Source organism: Sinohyriopsis cumingii, chromosome 7, assembly GCF_028554795.1.
Source record: "Sinohyriopsis cumingii isolate HCF-2022 chromosome 7, ASM2855479v2, whole genome shotgun sequence".
NCBI lineage: Eukaryota > Metazoa > Mollusca > Bivalvia > Unionida > Unionidae > Sinohyriopsis > Sinohyriopsis cumingii.
In genome coordinates, this window is record NC_142967.1 from 50,687,241 (window position 1) to 50,708,905 (window position 21,665).

General features: G+C 33.9%; 1 protein-coding gene across 1 annotated transcript in view; it reads left to right on the forward strand.

The window, feature by feature from the left end:
• Positions 1–21,665, forward strand: part of LOC149795209 (uncharacterized) — a 72,080-nt gene that overhangs the window by 37,460 nt on the left and 12,955 nt on the right. The window contains exons 7-9 of the mRNA XM_089964950.1: positions 800–945; positions 6,286–6,440; positions 14,706–14,850. Of these exons, the coding sequence (XP_089821076.1) occupies positions 800–945; positions 6,286–6,440; positions 14,706–14,850 (446 nt within the window). The remainder of the gene's footprint in view (positions 1–799; positions 946–6,285; positions 6,441–14,705; positions 14,851–21,665) is intronic.

Consider the following 21,665-nt stretch of genomic DNA (forward strand, 5'->3'; position numbering starts at 1 on the left):
ATCTTCATTTTGATTTTATTTTTAATGACAGAAATAAAATTACAATACCACTCTTTATTCTAAATAAGTAAATTCCTGCTTATTTGGTTTGTAAAAGGAATTTAAATAATTGGATTATTTTAACCTGCTTATGCAGGCTTTTATTATTTTCGTAATATCCATAGTTGAATTTGGTCATAATTATCATGTGCAAATTTAAAATGTCCGAAATTTAATAGATTAAACATCAGATGATTACTGCAATAATCGAAGTTAACACATTGACAATATTTGCAGTGACCTTAGAATTATTATAAACGATTAGAAAAAAAAGAGGAAATAATTGAGATTTACAGCCTGTGAAACCAAAACACCTCCAGTTTGGAGCTGATAAAGAACTTCCACCATGAATGCCACAATCAATAGCAATCAATGTAATCAGAAATAGATTTGACAGGCTTGGCAAATCAAATTTAGGCACTGTTTAGATCTGATAATAGTTATGTCTTGGATATTGTTACACAGATGGTATTACTTGAAACAATGGTAAAAATAGCTTTGAACAGGAAGTCACAATAATTTATCAAATAATGTTTCAAGTGTTAATTTAAGTTCTGGTAATTTATAAAGAAAAAGTTCAGAAAGTTATTTCATTGTTTATTTAGAGCAGTATGTTTATGATAGTTAAACGGATGATGGAAAACAATGTCTTTGGAAAATATTCTTCCATCTGATCATATGTAAATTAGTATCACTTTAGTATTCTAAGCCATCAGTACTCCATATACTTTGATTGAGTAAATTTCATCTCTTCTTTCAGTTATTGTGACCCAGCTTATACATTTCCGGCCCAGCAAGAAGTGATAGATTTTGCTGTAAACCTTGTGGTAAATGCTCGCAGAGAAAATCCTAAAACTCTGATTGTGTGTGGTGCATATACTATAGGAAAGGAGAGAGTTTTTGCTGGTAATGAAATTAATATTTACAAAATTGAATTGTCCTGTCCAACCTAGTTATCAAAGCCATCTTTCATGAAGTCATGTTTGACTGCTCCGGTGGCCTAGTGGTTAGAGCATCCACCTTGGATGCGAGAGGTCGTGGGTTCGATACCCAGCCGAGTCATACCAAAGACTTAAAAAATGGTACTAACAACTGCCTTGCTTGGCACTCAGCATTATAAGGTTAGTTTTAGGACTGGTCTGCCTTGTGTCACGATAATGTGACTGGGTGGGACATCATGCTACATGTCTGTGGCATGATGCCCCAGTGCTAGACATCACTATAAACTGCCACACTGCTGACATCGTTGCGATATGACTGAAAAATTGTTAAAGCTACGTTAAAAATCCCAATTGCACACACACTCAACAGCCATGTCTTATATCCAGGCATTTTCTCAATGTCATTTTCCAGCTATATTTGATCTTTTGTAGTCTTATTCATCCAACTGCCCTGTATTGGAAAAAATATTTCTGTTCCACAGGTTGCACTTCATATTATATGTCTTCAACTTTTTAGTTACTAGGATTGGATGGTTGTAGTAAAAGTAAAAAGTTATATAAAAAATTACAACAGTTGGTGACTTTTTGCCCCACCCCCCGAACATAGTGTCCATATTTGAATCCATCCATCCGTCACAGTTTGTTTATAAGTTTAAAAGCTTTATTTTCAGTCCTCTGTCATCCCTTCTACTGTATAGAGCCTTTTGAGATTGAAACTTACATCATCACTAGAAGGTGTGTCATAGACCACACTAAGAGACCAGTTTTCAGCATCCATGTGATGGATTGGCATTCTCAATTCTACATCATCACTAGAAGATGTGTCATGGACCATACTGAGAGACCAATTTTCAGCATCCATGTCATGGATTGGCATTCTCAGTTCTCCATCATCACTAGAAGGTGTGTCAAGGACCACATTGAGAGACCAATTTTAAGCATCCATGTGATGGATTGGCATTCTCAGTTCTCCATCATCACTAGAAGGTGTGTCAAGGACCACATTGAGAGACCAATTTTAAGCATCCATGTGATGGATTGGCATTCTCAGTTCTACATCATCACTAGAAGGTGTGTCAAGGACCACATTGAGAGACCAATTTTAAGCATCCATGTGATGGATTGGCATTCTCAGTTCTACATCATCACTAGAAGGTGTGTCAAGGACCACATTGAGAGACCAATTTTAAGCATCCATGTGATGGATTGGCATTCTCAGTTCTCCATCATCACTAGAAGGTGTGTCATGGACCACATTGAGAGACCAATTTTCAGCATCCATGTCATGGATTGGCATTCTCAGTTCTCCAGATCCAGCTTGATAACTTTAAAGCCATTTGAGGTTAAGGGATGAAACTTTGTATACATTAAACATCTGCAGCCTTTTAGTATTGCATTGCCAGTTCCACTAGCTTGTAGAGTGCTGCATGCCAGGTCAAATTTGTCACTTTAATTTATTTATTGTTTTTAGTAAATACAATACAGTATTACAACTGGTACCGTGTGCCTTTCAAACAGTCTGGTGTGCCACCATTGACACATGTGCTATAGGTTGCGGACACCAGTTATACATTATCAGTAGAAGGTATGTCACAACCACATTAGAGGTGCTATCTTCATGGTCAAAGTTGCAGCTCAGTATTTTAGATTTCTCCTGTTATTTTCCTTCCACTCTATAATTGTATAGCCTTTTGAGATTAAGGGATGATGACTTCCCCATGGTATGCAGGGGACCAAAGCTCATAGAATTCGCTTGTTTTTGGATAGGGTTTCACATTTTAAGCATAGGCAAGACACAGGCATCAATTTCTGATCACACTGTTGTGGACCATAGTCCTAGGATTAAGTTTTTACATGAAGCACCATTTCTCCAACAACTGTTGCATGTACAGTAATGGAGGTTTTCAGCTTTTGACCTTTCATCCTTATAAGCTTAAGGTATGTCCATCAGTAATTGTTATCACTCTAGAGGCTGTCTTTCAGATCTAGTTTTAATCATCTTGGAAATTGTATGTGTTTTGTGGCAAATAATCTCTGAACTCTTCAACCAGTGATGTTAATTCTTTGATTGTTTCACTTTCTCATAGTAAATATTAACTATTTCAGAGACATTGAACTGTAAGATTTGTGTAATCTTACCTATATCTGAAGCATTGAACTGTAAGATTTTGTAATCTTACCTATATCTGAGGCATTGAACTGTAAGATTTGTATAATCTTGCCTATATCAGAGGCATTGAACTGTAAGATTTTTGTAACTTTAGCTATTTCAGAGGAATTGATCTGTAAGATTTTTGTAATCTTTCCTATTTCAAAGGCATTGAACTGTAAGATTTATGTAATCTTACCTATATCAGAGGCATTGAACTGTAAGATTTGTGTAATTTTAGTTATTTCAGAGGCATTGAACTGTAATATTTGTGTAATCTTACCTATTTCAAAGGCATTGAACTGTAAGATTTGTGTAATTTTAGCTATTTCAGAAGCATTGAACTGTAAGATTTGTGTAATCTTACCTATTTCAGAGGCATTGAACTGTAATATTTGTGTAACCTTACCTATTTCAGAGGCATTTAACATTAAAGGTCACCGGCCATACTCCAACATTTTCCTATTTATATCAGATATGCATTACATGATTAAAAATAGTTATACTTGCACAAAAAAAACAAAAACATTATCAAGGGTAAAGAAGAAATAATAATTTAATTACTCGAAATAGAAGTATACAACACTGTTACTTCCCCTTAGTTACGATTTCCCACCTATAGAGGACGCAACCGGAAATGACATACATTTATCCCTACAAGACGAAGTACATGCTTCTTGTTGTCGAAAAATAAAACACTATAAACTATGGATAGGGAATATTTTAGATGAAACTGATGAAAACTAATTTACTGTTCAGCCTTATATCGGTATGCATGTACGACGCACTAGATTGTGTCACTTTCAAAACTGTTATATTGTTTCAATTTATTTTGAAAATTCCTGTTAATACAGGTAAAAAGAATCAGTGCTGGCTTCCCTGTGTCGGCAGACTTTATAAAAAAAAAAAAGATGAAAGAAATCGGCACACTTTAGGAATCCAAAGGAACCAAACTTGATTTCGTTTTGTCGGCCGACTTCAGAAGAAAAAATCGGCACACTAAAAAGATACCAAAGTCAATTTTCTGGGGTTGGTTTGCATTGTAATAAAATAACCTATGTATTTGATATCCTGTCAGTAAGTTTAAACAATGAAGTTATTGCTCCATGTCAATTGTGTTTATCACCCGGGCTTTTATTTGTTTGCCATATGTAATCATAATTGATGTTTGCAGGGCAAATATTATACACAATAATAACTTGCTTTAATAATACTTTTGTAACACATGCTAGCAGAAAGATTATCATTTGCACTCACATTGAATGTATTTTAAAATCATGTTGTTTGTTTTATTTGCAAGATACCGACTTATAGTTAACCAGGATACAATGCAGTCTGGGTCAGTTTGCAATAAGTAACTTACCATGCGTAAATGGGAGGTGCCTTCAAGCAATCGGGTGATACTTTCGTCTCATTTGCGATTTTGTTATTTGACATAAGCGATACACACTTCACTAAGGATGCATACGCAAGCCGGCATCCGCTACATATACGGAGTTCGTGGATATATATTTTTAAAAACTAATGCTTGCATGATGAAAAAGAAGGAATATATGATAACAATGCGAGGTTAATTTCTTTCATTTTATTTTCAAACAAGTGTATGTTTATCAATTTATTTTGTACCGTGAGTGTGTGTGTGTGTGGGGGGGCACAAATTAAACACAAAATTATTTCCTTTCTAATTTGTACGGAATAATGGAGCAAATATGATTGACGATATTGACCAGTAATGACAAGCTTTCAATTTACGCGCACAAACACTAAGACAACTTGAAAAATAAAAGCAAACAATAAAATTAACTGGTAAGAGCTTCATATTGCAGCAACTAAATACTGACAAAATGCTCAACATTATTCTCTCTCTCTCTCTCTCTCTCTCTCTCTCTCTCTCTCTCCCCCCTCATGTGTAATCTAGTATGTATTGTATGCAGCTGTGTTACAATGTGAAGCCTAAAATTAAGTATATTTGTTATAATATCTATTGTACACTACCCTTAGCTAAATGTATACGTATTATGTAGATATTATCTGTTACGTATTTTTGTTTTATAAATGATTATTGATAATTTGTCCGGAAGACTTAAATTGAGAATGTCATTGTGCAGATGCATATATTTGTTAGCATAAAAATATATATAAATATTTTAATTAGAACAAACAAGATATGTCAGTTTGTGTTTTCTCTCATAAATATGTACGTTACAAAGTATGATTATTTTCTTTCAAAGAATATCAAAATAGTTTGTTCAAATTTAGTTTTTCTTCCCTAAAACCTATCTTACATTCCATCTACTTTTTTGTTGAAGAATAAAAACGTACAAACTATTGTTAAGTTTGGCCGAATTGTATTTCGAGTTGGGCCGAATTGTCTTTGGGCCAAATTCACTATAATCCGGCATAAATGATACAACTTTCCCATCCCTCCCCTATTCGATCCCACAGATTAAATACACTTTTTTCTGGTAAACATGGTTTTTCGGAAAAAGAAAGAACGCTTTTTCCCCATCATCACTCTTTTGTTTACATCCGTATGCAACACAGTGCACCATATTTGCTGTATAAAAGCACGATCGTACGCTATATCACATAGACATTTACGTGGGGAAATTAAGCACTTGAATGGCTAGTTTGAATAGAAGGGATAAATGTACGTCATATCCGGTTTTGGCACGCGGAAACTACCGATTGTTTACGGAGATTGCCAAATCATTTTTTCATTTTATAAAGTGGAGTTTTAAGTCTAATTAAACATTTTTATGGTGTGCATACATAACCAATGCGTTTTGTTTATAACTATAATAATATCACACGTTTGTACAATATAGGTGGCAAGTGACCTTTAAGATTTGTGTAATCTTACCTATTTCAGAGGCATTGAACTGTAAGATTTGTGTAATCTTACCTATTTCAAAGGCATTGAACTGTAAGATTTGTGTAATTTTAGCTATTTCAGAAGCATTGAACTGTAAGATTTGTGTAATCTTACCTATTTCAAAGGCATTGAACTGTAAGATTTGTGTAATCTTACCTATTTCAGAGGCATTGAACTGTAAGATTTGTGTAATCTTACCTGTTTCAGAGGCATTGAATGTTAAGATTTGTGTAATCTTACCTATTTCAAGGCATTGAATTGTAATATTTGTGTAATTATAGCTATTTCAGAGGCATTGAACTGTAAGATTTGTGTTACAAGGGAAAAGAAAAACACACTGGACTGCCTGGAGGAACCCAGACTGAAATCTCGACTCAGTCTAAAGTGGAGTGATTCTGGACTTCATGTCTTACCCATGGCTAAATTGAGAGGACAGGTATGGACCATATGACAAAAGAAAAGAAGAAATTCCTATTATCTCAATAGTATTTTTGGCATTGCTTGTTATGGATTGATCTAATCCAGAGTGAAATGTACATACAGGGTACTCAGTCAGAAATTATGCAACTCAGTTCCTACATGTTTTTTTCTTCCTGTTCAAATCATGAAGTAAAAAAAACATATGCTTATGTAGAATACATTATTTACCTATGTGTTAGACATACAGCTGACAACATCATTGACCAAGATCTGCCATCATATCATGCAATAGCAAATCTGGGTCTACATTATAAACTTCTAATGTAGGACATTTATTTACTGGTAAATTATAACAACATATTAAGGTTTGTACTGTTCTGTTGAAATTGCATGTATTAGAATAAGGAATTGCTTAGACACTTATATACTGGAGCATTATACAGCAGTTGATATTATTCTCTTGAAATCACTAGTATTTTCAGAAAATTTAGACACATATTGACTAGTAAGTTTTTCAGTATCATGAATAGTTTAGACTTATTTACTAGTATGTTGGACACTAACAGACTTGGGTCTGTACTATTCGCTTAACATTGGCTTTGATAGCTTAGATACTTATTTACTACTAAGTTATACAGTAACAGCTGTTGAGTCTGTGATATTAGTTTCAAATAGTTCCAATTTTTATAAATGAAATTGATTTTCTGCAATACGATTGGCTGTAAACGGTCACATGATACTGATCTGGAATTTTTTACACATCGATACATTCTGGGACTACTTTCGGTTTTTGTACTGTTTGCAGTATAAGTAAACATTGCAGACACATCATTGTGAAACAATTGTTTCATCGTTTTAATTTTTTATTCAGCAAATACATATAAAGTATACACTTTTTATACTTTTTCAAATATTCTTTGATTGAGATGCATTGTTTACAATTTGGCATTCATCTGCTACATAGTCGCGCAAAATGGCCGAATACGGTGATTTTTCACTGCAATTTTCTGTGGAGTTTTTTGAACAATTAGATTACAAGGAGTTAAAAGAAATAATAACAGAGGTTGAAGCAGATGAAAATGGATTTGACTATAATGTGATGGATGTTACAAATGCTGAAAATGAAACAGAACAACAGAGATTGATAAATTCCCTCCAACAGCACGTCATGACCTCAGTCACCCTAGTTGTACACAACAACAACAATAATAGCATGGGAACTGGGCCAGTCAAGTTGGAGGCCACTGAGGAATATTAACCAAGATTCGAGAAATTATCTGAGGAGGACTTAAAAGCTATTGATAATTTATTTTACTTTTTTATTTTTATTTTGTTTGCTTATTTAAAAAACATGAAACGTGTGTGGATGTTGGTGGTTTGGTAAATATGACCACTTACACAAAAATAAAAAACAATATTTATGAGACTATTATTCAAAGACTGAATAAAGTTTTTAAATGGTAAAACTACCATCTCCACCAATGTGACTTAACACCATTGCAAAATGTATATAATAATCCATAAAGGTGATTGTTTTGCTAATTTAAATTATTTTGGACGTGTAGTCATTAATTCCTTCCAGCACTCCAGTACTCAACTATGCAACCAAACAAAATATATGCCTGATTTTGCGAGCAACTCGACACTTAACAACTGCACATTTATTAAACATAACTGAAAGGGTATTGTTAAGTATTAACGCTGATGAAAAAGATAAAGAAATGTTATTCCTGTATAAGACATACTATGATTAAAAAAAAGAATGTTATTTTTTATATGAAAAGAAATGTGCTGACACCACGGGTAGTCATTGCCTAAGATGTAAAGTATGAAGTTGCCGAATAAATGTAACTGTGACTGTCACAGTAGTTACATTTCGTTTGACATTAGGTCACTGAATGTGTCTTCACAAGTATTACCTCTATTGAGAATGATAAAAAATGTTGATAAAAAATGTTATTTCTGTATACAATTTATTTAATTGTTACCTTTATTTGAGTAAGGGATAGCATCATCTTGTTCATATTTCCATGATGTTCATTGATAAAATTCATTATGATTTAAGGTTTGGTTGGAAATTTAATCTAGCACACTAGTTCATTCTGTATCAGCTGTTATTATGTAAGGTCATGGTCATCTGACGTAGTAGATAGAACTGACTAAAATTGAACAAGAATGTTGTAAATGAACTAAATGTGTTGAAACCATCGGTAGCCATTGCCTAATATGTAAAGTATGAAGTTTCTGAATAAACATAACTGTCACAGTAGTCAATATGTTCGTATGATTCTGTACAGGTTATGTATTTTGGGGCAATGTGAAGCGGCAAATGAAAGGAAAGTACGCGCTACTTAAATTGGAATGCATTGTTGATGGAATAAGTTGATTTGACGAGGAAAGGATGAAATTGGAATTATAAGAATTAAATGATCATAGTTGGGTATTTATCGATGTGTAAATTTTACCTAATCACTCACAAAGTTAACATAAAGTCCTTCAGACTTTATTTACTTTGTGAGTGATCAGGTAAAATTTACACATCGATAAATACCCAACCATGATCATTTAATCCTATAATAATTAGCTTAGACACTAGTTGGTTGGTGCATTATGCAACAGCAGGGCAGGATCTACCCTGTTCACTTTAAATTACTAATAAATAAATAACTTAGACACTTATTTGCTGGTTCATAATATCAAGGTCTACATTGTTAACTTTAAATTAGTAGTAGAACAAATAGCTTAGATACAGTATTTGTTGTTTATTATACAGTAGTAGTGCATGGTCTAGCTGTGACACTTATTTGCTGATTCATTTTACAGCAGTAGATTCATATCTGTGATGTTCACTCGTAATCAGTATTAAAGCAAATAGCTTACAGCAGCAAATCAGGGTCTGTCTGGCCGAGTGGTCTAAGGCCTTTACAGATCACTCACACATTCCACCACTGTGTCAGTTCATGTTGTGGGCTCAGCCAATATGGGTATGTGAGAAAGCTTGCCAGTAGCTTCCCATGGTTTAGTGGGTTTTTGTGTGTGGGATGGGGTCCAGGTTCTTCCTCCACCAGTTTTATTCACAGCCAGCTATAGCCTATCATGTGTTGAAGAATGGCACTAAACTCACTACCACAACAACAACATTTCCATGAAATCAATACTGGAGCAAATAGTTCCGACGCTTATTTGTTGGTGTATTATAGTACAGCAGATCCATGTCAGTTATAATCACTAGTACCAGGAATAAATTTTTGATGCTTTCTTGCTAGTGCATTTTCGTATGGTGGATCCAGGTCATTAAAAACCATTAGGAGAATGAATAACTTCATCTTTTATTTGCTCATGCATTATACAACTGCACATCTGGTCAACAATATAAACTTAAAACCAATGACAGGAATAAAAGTTTAGACACTTATTTTCCGCCATGTTATACAACAAGAGATCCAGGTCTATGATGTTCACTGAAATTGCTAGAAGAACAAATAGCTTAGACACTTATTTGCTGGCTTTGTATATTTTTTCCAGTTCAGATCTACAATATTCACTCAGAATACTATTAAATTGGATTTCTTAGACATTTATTTGCTGGTTCATTTTATTGCAGTAGAATAGGTTCTACCCTCTTCACATAAACCACTATTAGAACAAATAGCTCAGACACTTATTTGCTGATTCCTTGTAAGACAGCAGTCCAGGTCTATGATATTCACTAAAAAACTAGTAGACTGAATAGCTTTGACAATTGCTTGAAGGTGTATTATACAGTAGCGGAGCAGGGTCAACCCTGTTCACTTGAAATAATTAATAGAACAAATAGTTTACACAGTTGTTTTGCAGGTGCATTATGCAACTGCAGATTTGGGTCTGTGATATTCACGCAAAACAGCCATTATAACAAATATCTTAGAGACTTATTCGCTTGGTCATTATTCAACACCATTATTGGTTGTATCATGCCATAGCTGTCAAGTGTCCCGTTTTTTCCCGTATTTGTCCCATATTTTGAACCTGAATATGGTTGTATATTTTGCTTGCTGAATATACGTTTTTTACTTTAAAAAAAATAATTAGAAATTTTCTTGCAATTTTCTGTTTAGAATGGGGACTTGGTTCCATTCTGATAGAAATGTATCGCATGTATACAGGAATAGAGTTCTAAAATATGATTGGTTCATTCAAAATCAAGGCTACTATGCCTGTCTTCAACCGCCATATTGGATTGCTCAAACAGTTGCCGCTATCACTGTATCTTATCTTCGTAAATTCAGCTTCTTATCATGTCGAAAAGGAAGCAGAATATTCAGATTCTTCTCCAGGAAAGACAAGAAAACAGAACTGGATTGTTCCTTCTTGTTTAGATTTGTGAAATCATCTAGTAAATGAGAAAACTTGATGTTTTGCAAATTGTGTAATGTGATTCCACTATTGGGCATGAAGTTGCCCAACACACACAAGAACATGAACAACAACTCAGTCTGAACTTACGACATATCTAAATACCAGAGAGAACCTTGATATAATTTGATCAAAATTTGGTTTATTAAATTTCCTGTATAATTGAACCTTTTAGTTACCAGTGTTGCTGGTGATTTATTTTGCACATGTTTCCCAGACAGTAAAATCACAAAGGATTACTCATGTGTTAGAATGAAAACAGTTAAGTAAGAAAATCACACAGAATTTAGATTATCAGTGAAGGATGGTACATTGGAATCAATAATGATTGAAAAAAAATCAAGTTGTGGAAAAAGGCTCCTATAAACAGCCTGTGTCTGAGTGTGTGTTGTGTAAGGTACTGTCCTACTTTACTGATGGTTGTACATGTTGTAAATAGTTACATATATATTAAAATGTAAAAAATCATTATTTGTTCCTGAAAATCAGTATATTTGTCATAAGCAGTCAGTATTTTTGTACTCAGTGGTTGGCAGCTATGTGCCATTCCCAGGAGGTAATCAGCCGGGGGTGACCTGGGTGGATATCAAACCCATTACCCATGGATTACGAGTCTAACCAAAAGCATTATGGCATGAAAACCTTTCTTATTTGTACAAATGGTGCTACAAATATAGCTACAGTTACTACAATTTGAAAAACCCATAAATTATTTCTTCACCAGAACCACAGCAACCAGACTTAGCTAAAATAATCCTGACATTGATCCGATTAATTTTTTGCACAGATGATGCAGATCTGCCATTAGATATGGCCACCATTACTAGAAACAGAAAAAAACTTTAAAAGACTTTTAGACACTGCACATAAGAATCTGACTCATCATCGCAAGCAACATTAGGCAATGCACTACACTTCTTTACTACTTATCTGCCTATGTGCCATATCTGCCTTTGTGCAGATTTCCTTGTTTCCCATGAATATGCATAAACCCACTTAACCAGTCACTGCGAGTAAAATCTAGCCATTGTGACCTAACATGACCCTTCATGATGTTTGAATGTGCCCAGCAAAATGTCTCATTCAAACATGATTAATAAAACAGCACATTCATTATGTGTTGGATGGCATTTTTGTGAACTCCTGGACAGTGAGGAAATCTCCCTAACATGCGGCCGTGGGTGATAGAGGAGTGTAGCAGGTGCTTGCTCCCAACTTGCAACGAGCCTTTCTACATTCCTAAGCAAACAATAGGTCACTATGGTAGAATGTTGATTTTCTTAATTTTTTTGGAAACACAAAATATATTAAGAATAAAGGGAGTTCTGATGAACTAGTTTTGACTGTACCATATCAGCAGGCTTATGCTGTGAATATTATCAAATTTTGCCCTAGAAATGTAGGTTTATTTTTAGGTCCGCAAAAGACAGGCTACTCTCCGGAAATTTCTATTCCAGATCTTTTTCTTATTTCACTTATGTCTTAAAAAGTACCATCATTTCTTGAAATTTCCTGTTTTCAAGTTAATAAATATTTTATTTAATGCTAATATATGCTTTTGAACAAATTCTCTTCAATGGAAATTTAAGTCATTGATCATATTTAGAAACTAAAAATGCATCACTTTAATGGATGCTAAGACTTCCAAGGAAAAATAAGCTGAAAATAGAACAGCCTCAAAATTTTAAATTGCCAAATTGATTTTATTGTTTACATAAATATAATGGCTGTTTAATAATTATTTAGATTGCTTTTGCCACTATTAGTAGTGTCAGCATAGCTTATGGGATATACATGTAGCTCAAATAATCCAATAAATTGGATTATTAAGTATTTGATGGTAAGCCAGTTTTAATTGATTTGTTTGAGTGGGTTAATTGAGACCATTGATAAAAAATTTCAGCCATTGTTTATGGGGAAATTAAAGTAAATACGGCAGTAAAAAGTAGTTTTTTCTTCATTGTTATACTTGGAATTCACTATTTTTAGCACTTATTGGATGGCCTGTTCTCCATCTTTCGACATCCATCTGTTCATATAAGTTTGTTATCACTACTTCTGCTAAATTACTTGGAGGATTATTATGAAATTTGACACGGATTCATCCCGTGTCTAATTGGTTCTATATAAAAACATTTCTGATCAAGCATCCAATATGGCTACCACAGCAGCCATCTTGAAAATGTTATTGCTAGACCTGAATGGACGGTCATATCAACATGGCTTTTCTCTGAAAGGCTTTTTATAGTGACCAGATAAAAATGGTGCCAATCTAACATCCAGTATACCACCAGAGTAGCCATCTTGAAAATCTTGTTATTATTACTTTTTCTAACTGGAAGGACATATTGGTTTGTGGTTTTCACCTGAATATTTTTATGTCTTCTTGGTCATGAAAGGAAATGGTTCTTTTAAGACATTCCATATGGCTGTCATCTTGAAAATCCTCTCTCTGTTCCTTCTGAATGGATAGTTGTATCAGCATGGGGTTTTCACTGAAGGACTTCTTATGATGGCTAGTTGATCCTAAATGAAAATGGGCCATGGGTGGTCAAGTGGTCAGAGGAACTTGCATTTACAGATTGCTCACCATTTCACCTCTATCCACGTGAGTTGAAATCTTGGTTCAATCATCATGGGTATGTATGAAAGCTTGCCAGTAGCTTCCCATGAATCGGTGGTTTTTCCTTCGGTCTTGCCGGCTTCTTCCTCCACCAAATAATCTGGTTACCACGTATAGCCTACCATATACTGAAAAGTGGCATTAAATCCCACAAAACTAAAACCAAACCTAATGAAAATGGTGCTGTTCAATTATCACATATGGCCACAATCTTGAAAATCTTGTTATTACTATGCCACCTGATTGGATGGTCATATCAGCATTGGGTTTTCGTGACAAGACTTCTTTGATTGGATGGTCAGATCAGCATTGGGTTTTCTCAAGTCAATGGCAGCCATCTTGAAAATATACTTGCTGTGACTCTTCATAAATCAGTATAATATCAGTATGGTTGTTTTCACTAGAGGACTTTTGTTGTTTAATTGTTCCTGAAATAAAATGATGCCAATCTTACACCCAGTATGGCCACTATGGTATACATATTGAAAATACACCCAGTATGGCCACTATAGCATACATATTGAAAATCTCATTATAGCTATTCCTCTTGAATTGATAGTTACTTGGGCATTGGGTTTTCAGCAAAAGACTTTTTATGATATCTAGCCAATCTGAAATGAAAATGGTGCACTGCAGAAAATCCATGACAACTGTCACAATGAACATAAGGAAAATCTTGTCACCACTTCTTGTGAATGGGTGATCATAATGGCTTGGGTTTTCACCATAGTTTTGTAACTGTCTAGTTTGTCCTAAATGAAAATGGTGCTGATCTTACATCCGATATAGCTGCCACATTGGTTAATTTGAAAATCTTATTTTTCAAAAAGATCAGAAATGTTCAACATTCAGCAGTTAAAAAGAAGAAATGATCTTGTTTTGAATTCCTGGAAATTCTTTTTGAACATTGAGGTGTCCTTACCTTAACGAGGCCCTTTTTAGTGAGATATAATTGTTCTTGCTAAAAGCCACAGATTTAACTACCTAAAAAACAGTGATCAATCTGTGAAGACAGGGCACACTTACCAATGCATGAATATAAGTCCTTGCTAAGCACGAAAATTGATACACAAAAAGAGAATATAAATGTACGGATGTCAGTTTTAAGTACATTTTGTAAAAATGCCTTTTTCCATGGAATACAAATCCTGCACTCATTTCGTTATAAAGTATTTGAGATTCACAATTGATGCTAATTCATGTTCGTGTGTCACATTAAATTTCAGCTTCACAAAGGATTGCATTGTATTCCATCTTTTTTAGAGCCTTGAGGAACACCTGTCCCAGTATGCAGCAACATACAATGCTGTATTGGCTCTAGAGCCCACTGGTTGGACATTCAGTAAGAAAGTTATCTCCCTGGAACACATTAAACCCAAATATAACAAGAATGGAATCAAGATATATGGTAAGCAAAGAGATCAAGAAGATTCCTCTGATTTTGTTCAGTTTCCTTATGGTAGAAAAAAAGTGGTTAGAGTATTTGGCTCAGATGCGGGAGGTCGCAGGTTTGAACCCCGGCCGATTCATACCGAAACTGATTTTAAAAAATGGTGCTAGCAGCTGCCTCGTTTAGTGCTCAGCATTAAGAGGTTAGTATTAGGACTGGTCGGCCTGGTGTCTGGTTAATGTGACTAGATGGGACATGATGCTACATTTCTGTGGCATGATGCCCCACTGCTAGACATCACTTTAAACTGCCACACTGCAGACATGATAGTGATATGACTGAAAAATTGTTAAAGCTATGTTAAAAATCCAAATCACACACACATACTACATCAATAAAATGATCAATAATGCGTTATTACCTAACTTAAAGTTGCTTATTGAAAATGTTTAAAAACAGAAGCAAGTAAATAAATGAAATAGTTACCTTTATTAAGTGTTTTCAAGTTCATCAAGCTATATACAACATCGAATGAAATGATTAAAGGTTAGCATGACTTTCTAATTAGCTTGGCTGTCTGATGCTGATGCAGGTTTCTTATAGGTCCTTGAAAACCTTGCCTGTCTGATGCTGATGCAGGTTTCTTATAGGTCCTTGAAAACCTTGCCTGTCTGATGCTGATGCAGGTTTCTTATAGGTCCTTGAAAACCTTGCCTGTCTGATGCTGATGCAGGTTTCTTATAGGTCCTTGAAAACCTTGCCTGTCTGATGCTGATGCAGGTTTCTTATAGGTCCTTGAAAACCTTGCCTGTCTGATGCTGATGCAGGTTTCTTATAGGTCCTTGAAAACCTTGCCTGTCTGATGCTGATGCAGGTTTCTTATAGGTCCTTGAAAACCTTGCCTGTCTGATGCTGATGCAACTTTCTTATAGGTCCTTGAAAACCTTGGCAAATTCAAGTCATTGAAAGTGGATGAAAAGTAACAGGGTAGCTAAAAGTGCTTGAAAGTCATTGAATTTTTAGAGGAAATTTAAATGTCACCGACATAATTTGCAGTAATGTTGATTATTTGTATTGATCGAAACAAATGTGGCCCATATGTTAAACAAAATATGTTTGACTTAGAGTGCAGTTAAAGAAAGCAGATGTACATAACTGAACCATAATTGTGATCTTTTAGAAGTATAGACAAAAATGTATACCTATTTGCAATCTATCATGAATTAGTTGTTTGTAAATTATTACATCATGGAAAGTTCTTAAATAGTCATTGAATTTAATACTTCCAAAGCTGCATGAATCCTGTAAATTTGTGACTATGCAATGAGATTGAAAAATATGTAAATCTGTAATTATGCAGTGAGATTCAAAAATGTGCAAGTCAGTGACTATGCATTTATATTGAAAAATGTATCAGTTCTGTATACTGTGCTGATTTCTTTCTTCATGACATCACCCAACTGGCAAAAATCAGAAAATATTCCAACATATATATATATATATACACACACATACATACACACACACTTCTGTTCATTATACTTACTATTATTAACCAGATAATCAGACCTCCAGTTTTCTGGACATCAAAATTTGTAATAGTTTCAAATAGTACACCGATTTTCCCCACCACAAGAAAAAGGGTTTTTTTTTTTTTTAAGTTGACCCAACAAAATTTCAGGTTGGAATGTAAGCTAAGGAATATTTTCCTTGTACTAAAACACTTGTGACTGAATAGTTTCATGCCTTGAAACCACTTTGATTACCATAGATATTACATGAAAGTTTCATAGGTAGGAATAAAAACTACTGACATTCTGCAGAACTGATCATGAAGCAGATCCCTAAATAAAGCAAGGCAAAAGCTTGTTAAGGGGTGAAAATAATTTTTATTTCTTTCTGCCTATCAGTCTACCTTTCTGCCTATTGATCTACCTAATGACTTATATAAAACCTTTCCTACATACCTACCTATATATCAATCTTTCTGCCAATCAGTCTACTTTTCTACCTTTCTATCTACTTAATTTTAATTTTTAAATTTTAAAAAAATATTTGCCCTCATTATACATTCTTTTTACAGGTAGAATGTGTAATATAAATGACTAAGTGTAATATAAATGACTAAGTGAAGTATAAATGACTAAGTGTAACAAATGACTAAGTGTTATATAAATGACTAAGTGTAGTATAAATGACTAAGTGTAACACAAATGACTAAGTGTTATATAAATGACTAAGTGTAATACAAATGACTAAGTGTAATATAAATGACTAAGTGTAATATAAAAGACTGCAATGTAAATGACTAAGTGTAATACAGATGGCTAAGTGTAATATAAATGATTAAGTTTAATACAAATGACTAAGTTTAATATTTCAAATTTTGTGACAATTATCAAAAATATCCAAGATAGTAATATGAATAATTACACACCAAGAATTTCAGATGGGAAAATCTTTAAGTTAAAAAAATACTGCAGAGTACAGTGCGACCCCACTATAGCGCGCTCTGTTATAACACGAATTTGGATATAACGCGGTTGTGGGATGGCTCCCGAAATTTCATATACATGTATTTTTCTTGTGCACAAAACAATTCTTAAAAAGTACGAAAAAAAAGTAAAAAGTTGCTTATCATTTTTGGGAAGAGATCGCGTATGAATAATGCAAGACTATTGTGGCTTGGCTACTGAAATTTTATATGAATTTTTCTTGTACACGAAAAAGTATTTTTCTCGTACATGAAAAAGTATTTTTCTCATACATGAAAAAGTATTTTTTTCTTCTTAAAAGTAAGAAGAAGAAAAAACGCATAAAAAGTTATTCTGGGATCGCGTAGGTCTTTGCCAATGTTGCAAACTTGCATTGTTTTTCCTTATTGGCTGCAAAACATATCATGTGGCTTTTTTTTATTTGTTGGTGACATTGTTGGCTGTTTAAACTTTTATATACAACCATTGGTTTGGAGTGCAGAAATTCAGAGGCCCCATGAAAGGAAGCTGCAAACTGGATATAAAATGCACTGAAATTTATCTATTGTTACATAAACAAATTCTTTGTCCATACTGACAAACCATCTAAACAGTGCATTGTTATATATAATCTGCTTATCCTGACATCTAGCATGAGTTCTGTGAAATATCCGCTTTTTTGTTGTTGACATTTCTGGCAACAGAGATCAACCGGACAAGGCATTCTCTCGTAATCTATCTTTCATCGGATTTTCGGCCGCTCACTAGTAATTAATATATTTACAAAGACTGGCATTTGTATGTGGATGGTAAGTAAAATTCCTCTTCATTTCACTCAGAATTAAATCCTTCAGAATGCTCACATTTTCTGTAATAATCCCTGTCATCAGAACACCTGTGTCTCTATCGTCCGTTGATTCTTTGTTAATTTTCAGACACATGCGTGGAAATCAGCATCACGCTGCTACCACAAATGTAAACCCCCACCCCCCACCAAAAAACATTTTACTTATTGGTTTATTCAGTAGGCATTAAGGGACAGTAACTAGAATAGTCTAAATGACGGCCAGTTCCTTTAAAAAATGTATCCAGATAAAACAGTTTGATGAAATTTCAAAGGAAACATTACCTTTGAAGCACCGACTGTTATGAAAACGTACTCAGCAAATGGAAAAAATACCAGTCTCAATCATGCAGTACAGTTATTTGATGTTGCCGCCACAATAAGAAATGGACATTCATTCGGTTCTCCAAAGCTGTTCTTTAGCGGCGACTTCAAAAACGCATGCACCCTTCATCAAAGAAAGCCGACTACAGTCTCTCAATAACAGCAAAGAAGTTTTCTTCAGAGGAAGTCAGTACCAAACTTAAATAAAAGTGATGGAATCTGATGGATTATTGCATTTTCCAACATGACTGGAACACTTTGACTGTGCTGTGAAAGTTTACTTTTTGTAGGGAAAAAGTTTATGCCAAAGGCGGCTTAAAACGCAAACTAACTTTTACCGACTTCGAACGTACTTCAAAGTAAATGTGCTTTGTCATTTGTTACATGATTGTGCTATGTTTTTCCACTGAATTCAGACCAATATGACCTGTTACAAAATTAATGAATATTTTAAAGCTGTGTGTACATATTTTTCGATGGAATCACTTGTATTGGGGATTCAATGTATATGATGATGTTCACAGGTGAGTACACGGCGTTGATACTCTATTCATGCTATACATTAGACATTAATATATAAACAGTATTCACGTATATGTACCAATTCATGGTTCTCTGAATAAAGTAAACTAAATAGTCATTGAATTTAATACTTCCAAAGCTGCATGAATCCTGTAAATTTGTGACTATGCAATGAGATTGAAAAATATGTAAATCTGTAATTATGCAGTGAGATTCAAAAATGTGCAAGTCAGTGACTATGCATTTATATTGAAAAATGTATCAGTTCTGTATACTGTGCTGATTTCTTTCTTCATGACATCACCCAACTGGCAAAAATCAGAAAATATTCCAACATATATATATATACATATATATATATATATATATATATATACACACACATACATACACACACACTTCTGTTCATTATACTTACTATTATTAACCAGATAATCAGACCTCCAGTTTTCTGGACATCAAAATTTGTAATAGTTTCAAATAGTACACCGATTTTCCCCACCACAAGAAAAAGTTTTTTTTTTTTTTTTAAGTTGACCCAACAAAATTTCAGGTTGGAATGTAAGCTAAGGAATATTTTCCTTGTACTAAAACACTTGTGACTGAATAGTTTCATGCCTTGAAACCACTTTGATTACCATAGATATTACATGAAAGTGTTTCATAGGTAGGAATAAAAACTACTGACATTCTGCAGAACTGATCATGAAGCAGATCCCTAAATAAAGCAAGGCAAAAGCTTGTTAAGGGGTGAAAATAATTTTTATTTCTTTCTGCCTATCAGTCTACCTTTCTGCCTATTGATCTACCTAATGACTTATATAAAACCTTTCCTACATACCTACCTATATATCAATCTTTCTGCCAATCAGTCTACTTTTCTACCTTTCTATCTACTTAATTTTAATTTTTAAATTTTAAAAAAATATTTGCCCTCATTATACATTCTTTTTACAGGTAGAATGTGTAATATAAATGACTGAGTGTAATATAAATGACTAAGTGAAGTATAAATGACTAAGTTTAACAAATGACTAAGTGTTATATAAATGACTAAGTGTAGTATAAATGACTAAGTGTAACACAAATGACTAAGTGTTATATAAATGACTAAGTGTAATACAAATGACTAAGTGTAATACAAATGACTAAGTGTAATATAAAAGACTAAGTGTAACACAAATGACTAAGTGTTATATAAATGACTAAGTGTAATACAAATGACTAAGTGTAATACAAATGACTAAGTGTTATATAAATGACTAAGTGTAATACAAATGACTAAGTGTAATACAAATGACTAAGTGTAATATAAAAGACTGCAATGTAAATGACTAAGTGTAATACAGATGGCTAAGTGTAATATAAATGATTAAGTTTAATACAAATGACTAAGTTTAATATTTCAAATTTTGTGACAATTATCAAAAATATCCAAGATAGTAATATGAATAATTACACACCAAGAATTTCAGATGGGAAAATCTTTAAGTTAAAAAAAATACTGCAGAGTACAGTGCGACCCCACTATAGCGCGCTCTGTTATAACACGAATTTGGATATAACGCGGTTGTGGGATGGCTCCCGAAATTTCATATACATGTATTTTTCTTGTGCACAAAACAATTCTTAAAAAGTACGAAAAAAAAGTAAAAAGTTGCTTATCATTTTTGGGAAGAGATCGCGTATGAATAATGCAAGACTATTGTGGCTTGGCTACTGAAATTTTATATGAATTTTTCTTGTACACGAAAAAGTATTTTTCTCGTACATGAAAAAGTATTTTTCTCATACATGAAAAAGTATTTTTTTTCTTCTTAAAAGTAAGAAGAAGAAAAAACGCATAAAAAGTTATTCTGGGATCGCGTAGGTCTTTGTCAATGTCGCAAACTTGCATTGTTTTTCCTTATTGGCTGCAAAACATATCATGTGGCTTTTTTTTATTTGTTGGTGACATTGTTGGCTGTTTAAACCTTTATATACAACCATTGGTTTGGAGTGCAGAAATTCAGAGGCCCCATGAAAGGAAGCTGCAAACTGGATATAAAATGCACTGAAATTTATCTATTGTTACATAAACAAATTCTTTGTCCATACTGACAAACCATCTAAACAGTGCATTGTTATATATAATCTGCTTATCCTGACATCTAGCATGAGTTCTGTGAAATATCCGCTTTTTTGTTGTTGACATTTCTGGCAACAGAGATCAACCGGACAAGGCATTCTCTCGTAATCTATCTTTCATCGGATTTTCGGCCGCTCGCTAGTAATTAATATATTTACAAAGACTGGCATTTGTATGTGGATGGTAAGTAAAATTCCTCTTCATTTCACTCAGAATTAAATCCTTCAGAATGCTCACATTTTCTGTAATAATCCCTGTCATCAGAACACCTGTGTCTCTATCGTCCGTTGATTCTTTGTTAATTTTCAGACACATGCGTGGAAATCAGCATCACGCTGCTACCACAAATGTAAACCCCCACCCCCCACCAAAAAACATTTTACTTATTGGTTTATTCAGTAGGCATTAAGGGACAGTAACTAGAATAGTCTAAATGACGGCCAGTTCCTTTAAAAAATGTATCCAGATAAAACAGTTTGATGAAATTTCAAAGGAAACATTACCTTTGAAGCACCGACTGTTATGAAAACGTACTCAGCAA